Source organism: Giraffa tippelskirchi, chromosome 2 (assembly GCF_054371585.1).
Source record: "Giraffa tippelskirchi isolate mGirTip1 chromosome 2, T2T-mGirTip1v1.2.pri, whole genome shotgun sequence".
NCBI lineage: Eukaryota > Metazoa > Chordata > Mammalia > Artiodactyla > Giraffidae > Giraffa > Giraffa tippelskirchi.
Genome location: NC_137276.1, coordinates 180696859 through 180705445, shown reverse-complemented (window position 1 = coordinate 180705445; position 8587 = coordinate 180696859). Strand labels below are relative to the sequence as shown.

Genomic DNA, 8587 nt, shown 5'->3' with positions numbered 1-8587 from the left:
GAGGCAAGTCAAAAGTAAAGTGGTAAATACAATTCATAACTAATAATATTTGAAAAGAGGAAAAGAAACAAATCAAAGTAAAATAAGGTTATGTGTTTTAGGGAATATACCTTGATTAGAGGTAACAAAAATATAAGAATAAGCCTCAAGCAGAAGTTGAAATTCAGTTACATTTTCATTTAATGAACAGTCCTAGCTCAAGACAGAACCTCATTATATCTTTAACACCGACAACTAGTTTTTGCAACACACAATAAATGAAACTAAAAGGACACCAATCTGACGTTTCTCTAAAACAGAGCATTAGGTTTCAATGACTTATTTTTTGCCCTGACATTAAATGGGTGACAGTTTAGTATAAACTTCAACCAGCCAAATTTTAAGAAAACTCTATTTGTTCAAGTAACAAATGTAAACGGTTACAAGGAATTGTGTTAATGTATACTTGAATTCAAACTTCATAGCAAAATTCTTAAAGAATATGAACAACTCCAATATGATATATTTATTTACTTGTATTCTCCATTAGAAAATGGGCATATGCACATAGGAATCATGTGTAAAACTCTGACTATAGTAGAGACTCAAATTTGCTTAAAATAAGTTATTAATTTTTTTACAAAAGAAGAACATATTCACACACACTTGGTTTTTAATCTGAGGTACACAGAACTAAAAAGCAAAACAAAAAAGTATTCAATATTCTAAGGTTAAGACAAACAATGGGAATATGAAAGATGCTACAAGAGACAGAAAGACTAGGAAAAAACAGAAATGAAGATGGATGACATTTAGTACTCACCGTTAAATCTGAAATATGGCTTTTCTTCTTTAGAGAGAAGAGATTAACAGATTAAAACTATAGTATTAAGAAAAAGGCTAAAAAATACATGCAGTCTCTGCCTACACAGGTTTTTAAGAATAGGCAAATTGAGTGGCTTAAATAAATGCATACTTGCAAGAATGGACTAGATCTGAACTGTGCAGTTGGATGGAAATTAAAGTTACAATCAATTAAAATGAAATAAAATTAAGAATTCAATTCTTCCACTGCACTAGACACATTTTAAGTGCTCATTAACCACACGTGGCTAAAGGCTATGGTACTGTATAGTGCAGACAAAGAACATTTCCATCATCACAAAAAGTTCTACTGGGCAGCACTGGGCTAGGCTCAGTATCTAGAATAGAATATGCCCCTTAAGGAATGCGTAGCAATTTAAAATATAATATACAACACAATGCTTTTTGAAAAATTTTCAGAACTATACAAAATGTATACAAATATATGAAACTTATTAGTTTGATATTGTTTAGTGTAACTAGTGAATTACAAAAAATATATTTTCTAAATATAAATTCAGATATACTATGGTTAAAAAACAGAAGTAACTCTAAGTTTACCTAAGTCAAATAGAGATACAAACAGTGAGGAATACACCAAGTAAAATCAATGGTTGTAATAGCATAGCAATAAAATCAACCAAAACACAAACATACAAATTCTTCTTAAAGCTACTTAAAACATTCAATTCAAAATAAAGTACTACAAAATTCCCTTGTATGAAAGAAATACATGAATAAAGTTATGCTTTAAAATTAAATGGCCTAATGTAAAACTATTTCAATAAAAGATGATATATTAAATGAAATTCACATCAGAATTAACATAAATTTCTGAATGTGTGGCAAAGGTAGAATCCAAGTTATCTGTATGCTAATAATAAGAAATTCATAACTGACTGAAAATGATAATGGTGGGTGAACATGTAATATTTTAAAGAATAAAACTAAAGGTATCCATAAATAATTCTGTTAAGTTACTACAGTTTTTTATGTGACAACATAGTCACTTAATACAACAGCTATTTTTTAATTTTTATACATTATTTGTATAAATACTCACTGTATTTTTTAAAAATTTAGAACTTACACCACGTATCTTACTACATTTTAAATGCAGTAATAAAGTTATTTTAAATTCACTAAATGGGGGTGAAGGGGGACTCAGATAAAGGTGACCAAAGGGTACACATTTCCAGCTGTAGGTAAGTACTGAAGATGTAACATACAGCATGATAAAGAGAATTAACACTGCTTTAACTTACATATTAAAGTTGTTAAGAGAGTAAATCCTAAGAGTTCTCTTCACAAGGAAAAACAACTTTTCTATTTCTTTAATGTTGTTTTTATGGATGTTCACTAAACCTATTATGGTCATCAGTTCACAAGGCAAATTATGTTGTATATCTTAAATTTATACAGTGCTACGTGTCAATTATATTTCAATAAAAGGAGAAGGAAAAGTTCACTGATGCCTGATTTTAAAAACCTAATCACAAATGAGAATAAACAAGCAGAAGACAGTGGAAAGCAACTAAGGAAAAGGAAAATATAAAACCTCAGAAAAAAATAATGAAGGTTAAGAAGAATATTCTGAAGAACCAAAGAAAGCTTTAAGCAGTAAAATACAGAAACAGGAAGTAAAAATTTAAGACCAAATAAAAACACGTATCAGATCAGGTTCTTTACTAAATTAATAATTAGATAATAATTTGCTCTTGTTTTGGAGTCACAGATTAGCTTTCCTCCCCCACCTTGGCAGTAGTTAAACACATAGTGTCTATATACTGAGATTCACAGTTTCTGGATTTATTTTCCCACCACTTAGACTGTGGATCATTGCTATCATATGAGAATGTTTGTTTAACTCCTCTTGCTGAAGTTTTACCAGGGACTCTTTCTCTTCCAAACGACCTTCTAATTGAGCCTTTTGAACCTCCAGGGAGGAAGCCTGAAAAAAGAGGGCGGTAGAGAGAAATTGAAGAAAACAACTTAGCATGTTTTCTCTTCACAGAAACCTGCTATAAGATGTCCTTATGTTTTACTTGTAAGACATCCATATCAAGGCACATTAATGTAATATGCTTTACTTAACAATTATACGGTAAGTTTAAGATCTGTAACTGTTAAACAATAATACACAAATTGGGAAGACATGATTCAATTTGTCTTTTTAAGCCTGGACTTCGGCAGAAAATACTACACATTACTATTTAGAATTATTATTAAGATAAACAGATTAAAGCTAAATTGTATGCTTCTCCTGTCACTTATATTCTGTAGTTGTTCAGTCTTTTTAATCTTGGATCTGTTCTCATCTTCCTTGTAGTAGACGGTCCAGAAAGCATTATTCATAGCTACCATACTCAGTGAAATTGTTAGTCGCTCAGTTGTGTGTGACTCTCTGTGACTCCATGTATTGTAGCCTGCCAGGCTCCTTTGTCCATGGGATTTTCCAGGCAAGAAAACTGGAGTGGGTAGCCACTCCCTTCTCCAGGGAATCTTCCCGATCCAGGGATTGAACCTGTGTCTCCTGCATTGCAGGAAGATTCTTTCCTGTCTGAGCCACCTAAATAGCTTACACTCAAGCAATCATGGTAATGTAGAAAGAGCAATGAACTTAGAATATATGCCTACTATTTCACATAGCTATGTGACAACCTTGAGCAAGTAACTTAAGACTCAGTTTCATTTGTAGGATGAAAATATTTATAAATACTTATACATTAGTATATTTATTAAAGTGAGGACGATTAAGAAAAATATTTCAGAGTCCTTATAAAATTATAAAATTTTACATATATACAAACTTCTATTATTATCACCATCCTTGTAAGCAGAGAGATGAGGTTATATACATATATACAGGTAGCTATCTGTATGTGACATTATGAACTGGGAACCTCTTTCTATATTCTTTGCCCTCTTGAAAGCAGCAAGTGCTGAAACACAGAATACATTTTAATCAGTGTGTAACAATTTTAGAAAATACAAGTTTTCACACTGTGAGAGCCCTCATAACAAACAATTGTCAAATCAATTTGAGCTTCTGGTATCTTCTAAGCAAAATTACTGAAGAAACAGAACACTAATTTATCCAGATTTACCTTTTTCACAAAATAAGACTTTATCATTTCATTGCAAATGAGAATGCAATAGATTCTTACCTTAATGCTCAATTCTTTTCTTATCTGATCTGTTCTATTTAATTCTTTTCTAAGGACACCAATGGTTTCTTCTTTGTCTTCTTTTTCTCTTTGTAAGACTTTAATCTTTTCTTCCTGTACTTTTATTTTTTGTTCTAGGTCTTAAAGCAAACAGTCAGCTTTATACTAAAGGTCTTAAAACAGTCAGCTTTATACTCAAAGGTCCTATACTGACATTACCCTGAAAAGGTTTAGAAGTGATGATGTTATAAAAGACAGACAATTACGAAGAAGAAACATCTTGCTACAAATAAGTTATACAGCATTTGATGAATTAAAAAAATCATGAAACTTTTCTCCTACGCCAGGATTCTATGGTGATGGTTTAGTCGCTAAGTCATGTCCAACTTTTGCAACCCCACGGTAGCCTGCCAGGCTCCTCTGGTCCATGACATTCTCCAGGCAATACTGGAGTGGGTTTTCATTTCCTTCTCCATGGGATCTTCCCAACCCAGGAAGTGAACCCAGGTCTCCTGTGTTGCAGGCAGATTCTTTACCAACTGAGCTACAAGGGAAGCCCAGGATTCTATAGAAAATGCTAAATTGTCCATGTCTTTCCCTCTTCCTCTGTTCTAAATACAATATATAGTAACGAGGGGAAGGATAATCTTTACAGAGTTTAAGGGTTAGAAAAGAAAGAGCAAGAGAAAATTATGAACAATTATATAGGTAGATGTCTGTGCTTTAAGGCAAGTGAGTCAGAACAAAAACATTTTCGTAGATCACTTCAGAGTTACCACCATTAAGAAGCTAGCAACTATAAGTTACCTAGCACTGCCACCTGCTGTTATATTCTTTAAAAAATTTTTTACTTTAAAAAGGGCAATCATTTCCCGTAACTCCTGATTTCAGAAAAAATGTATTGCTTTTTTAGTCTAACTAAACTGCTTTGTGGTAAGAAAAGGAGAACTTTGAAGATATGATTTAAGGATTAAAAGAAAAAATGAGAGAAGTAGGAAAATGAAACAGCAAACTAAAAACCACTCATGCTTTGATTTTCTTCCAACGTAAGATTTATTAAAATATAGACAATTTATTAAACAAGCTACTTACTTGCTAGCTTACATTCTCTGTCTACTAGTTGGTTCTGTACTTCTTTTCTCTGTTCTTCTTTCTCTATCAATTGGGCAATAGTTCTGAAGTTATAAGACAATACAGAAGAAAACATTAGTGAACCATATAATTTCTTTTTCTCTCCAATAAGTATTTTAAGAGAAAATGTCTAAAACTAGTGAAAGTTAAAGTGAAGTCGCTCAGTCGTGTCCGACTCTTAGCGACCGTATGGACTGAAGCCTACCAGGCTCCTCCGTCCATGGGATTTTCCAGGCAAGAGTACTGGAGTGGTAATCACTCTTAAATTCTGCCAAATATGTACTTTATATCTATAAGTAATAATTCTATTAATTTTATATATAAAAAACAATGTTCTATATATAGGGAATCATTTTGTTTTTGAAAAATCCAAATAATTAGAATAAAAAACTGTAAATTTTACTTTTCATTTTGTTGCTTGAGTGACTCATTCAGCTTTTTCACAGTCTCAATTTGTTTATTTAGAGAATCACAAGTGACCTGTAAATCTTTGTTCTTCTTTTCAGCAGTTTCATTCCTGAAAAGACAAGGAGATATTTTTAGTAGAGGAAAACACAGAGAGAAAAAGAAACTAAGTGTCTTCTTTACTACCTCTTCTGACTAAATTGCATATACTACAGGAAGAAGAGGAATGCTATGTGAACAAGCAAGACATAAACAGAGTTAGGTTAACTCTAAAAGATAATAAAGATATGTTTTAGCTGACTGAGGAGGTAAAACATTACTATGAAATGGAAACATGTGGGGCATTAACTTCATATTTATTGATAAAAAGCTTTATTTACAGAATGCTGCACTACAAAATTTGCTATTAATATAAAATACATGTCTTTTCTTTACATTCAAGTCCAGAAACTGAAATAATTTCTGTTAAAGGATAAGGTATTAAAAACAAAAAAAATTAAACTTACACCTATCATCACTAGCCTGTTGGGCATAATACATGTTCAACGAAAGACATCAAATTAATGAATTAAGTGGTTGAAGATTTTAAGTTTCTCTTGCCTCTTTATAGCTCTGCATCATATGCTGCTGCTGCTGCTAAGTCGCTTCAGTTGTGGCCGACTCTGTGCGACCCCATAGACGGCAGCCCACCAGGCTCCTCCGTCCCCGGGATTCTCTAGGCAAGAACACTGGAGTGGGTTGCCATTTCCTTCTCCAACTGCATCATATAGTCATGTGTTTATTTTACCGGTAAGGTAAACATATAAAAAAATCCTTTCCAAAGTGATACTTTGACACCCAACTATCTTAAGCATAAAATGTCCTTTCAGAGGATAAACAAAATGGTGGCATTGGCCAAATGTGGCCAGCAGAAGTTTTATTTATCCCACAGAGAGTTTGTAAAATTCTGTATCTGAATGCCTTGTGATATCCCTACCATTACAAAGGAACTTTCCCAGCCAGCTTCATTTGTTATCCATCTGGCCCCTCAAGGCTGGAGTTTCACTTTCTGGCCCACCCCTCACTCACTACCTGGAACATAAGCAAATCCTAGAAAGCCTATTTTCTCTTGGACCACTGCCTACCTTCTCTTATACCCTAACGGAACACTAATAGTCCACTTTATCAGGGCAGCCTCAAACAATCAGACTTAAAGTTGCTGGGGGAGAATATCCTATTTAAAAATCACCATGTCCTCACAAATTTTGTAGATGCTATACATTTTCCACCCTTCATTTTTATTGATGGGCAAATAAAATAAGGGCTTCCCAGGTGGCACGGTGGTAAAGAACCTGTGCTTTCAACGCAGGGGGCACTGGTTCAATCCCTGGTCAGGGAACTAGATCCTGCATGCTGCACAGTGAGGCCAAAATAAAAAAAAAAAAAAAACACATTCTTGCTTAAAAAAAAAAAAAAGGAAGTTAAAAAAATAAAATAAGCACATGGACCATGTAAAGTTAAATTTTTCTGTATCTCTGTATGAATACCAGAGAAAGAAGGACATTTTTTCAAGTCTTAACCTATCTTAAAGTATATATAAAGAAAAACAAGAAACAAGTTAACCAGAGTGTAATTTTTGTTTGGCAGAAATAAATAACTATTACCGGTCTTCCTTATAATTCGTAAGTTAAAACTGGCTTAAAAGATAAAAAGTGACAAGAGAGGGGAATAATCAATCTCATACTTTGTGAGTGTATAAATTGGCATTGGCATAGCCTTTCTAAGGTAAATTGGACAATCAATCAAAAATTTAAAAGCACATACCCTTTAAACCAGCAATTCACCTATAAGAATTTATTTTGCAGATACAGTCATACGTATAAGTAAACTACACTCAAGGACTTTAAAGAGAAATACTGACTACAAATTCCAAGGTGAGTTAAACACTAACATCCAAATTTCTATGCTATTAGGCTGATGATATGACAACTGTTAATATTCAACCACTTTTGATCTGCAGAAATGGCCAATTCATATGGTTCAACCTAGTATGAACTGTGACAACTAAGGTCATTCAACAATTACTTATGCAGTGCCTAACCATGTATCAAGCACTATTCTAGGCTCTAGAGATCTGTTAGGGAATAAAACAGGTGAAACTTGTCCTAGTGGTGCTAACATCCCAGACGACTGATGACTGAATAAATGAAACTGGAAAGAGACACTTATATTCTGTTTCCAACTGTGGTACTGAATTTGAGTAAGCAATACTTCATTTCACTATGACATAAGTTTATTGCTAAATATTTATCTTATATTAATAGTATTATTAGAACATATGAATGTTCAGAAAAGAAACTTAGGGACAGAGAAGAGAAATGCTATGTGTTCATTCTAAATTCTAACTTTACAAAGAAATTTTTACTTTATTAATTTACCTCTGAAGAAGTTCCATGTAGGATTTTGTCAGAACTTCATGTTCTTCAGCCACAGACTCTAACTTCCTATTATGTTGAAAGAGATGCTCAATATCACTCTGGGCTCTTTCTGATTCAACCTGCTGTGACTTCAGCAACACAGCAAGTTCTTCGTTTTTTCTTTCAACTTCTCTCAACATATTAGCAAGTGTCCGAGCCTAAAAGAAAATGGAATACTTTTCTACTAACATTTATATAATATGCTCAGTTTCTATAATTTAAAAAATTAATGAAATAAATCTGTTCATTGTCAATTATTAGGCCAGTCTCGAGTGACAGAGGAAAAATTTTCCTCTCGAACATCATCAAGGGTGACAGAGGGTTCATACAATTTTCACATGGTGTGAGAAGTACTGTAAAGGCAGCACGAGGAGGAAGGGTCACCAAAAGTGTGGGAAACAGAAGACCAGAGAAAAGCTTCCTGGGAAATGGAGGAAGCTTTTAATAGATTTAGTTTATTTAATATATATATAAAATTTATTAATTTATTAATTAAATATATATTAAATTATTTAATATATATTAATAAAAAGACAGAGAAGAGAAGACAAGGTATTACAGACACAAAAGAGCAAGTGCAAGGGC

At 33.0% G+C, this 8587-nt stretch overlaps 1 protein-coding gene across 3 annotated transcripts in view; it reads right to left on the bottom strand.

The window, feature by feature from the left end:
- Positions 1 to 490: 490 nt before the first annotated feature.
- CIP2A (cellular inhibitor of PP2A) overlaps positions 491 to 8587 on the bottom strand; it is a 29421-nt gene continuing 21324 nt past the window's right edge. For all 3 annotated transcript variants that reach the window (XM_081572262.1, XM_081572261.1, XM_081572259.1), the window contains 5 exons: positions 7964 to 8160; positions 5545 to 5658; positions 5103 to 5185; positions 4011 to 4150; positions 491 to 2794 (listed from right to left, as the gene is read on the bottom strand). In XM_081572262.1, the coding sequence (XP_081428388.1) occupies positions 2624 to 2794; positions 4011 to 4150; positions 5103 to 5185; positions 5545 to 5658; positions 7964 to 8160 (705 nt within the window). In that variant the 3' untranslated portion in view covers positions 491 to 2623. The remainder of the gene's footprint in view (positions 2795 to 4010; positions 4151 to 5102; positions 5186 to 5544; positions 5659 to 7963; positions 8161 to 8587) is intronic.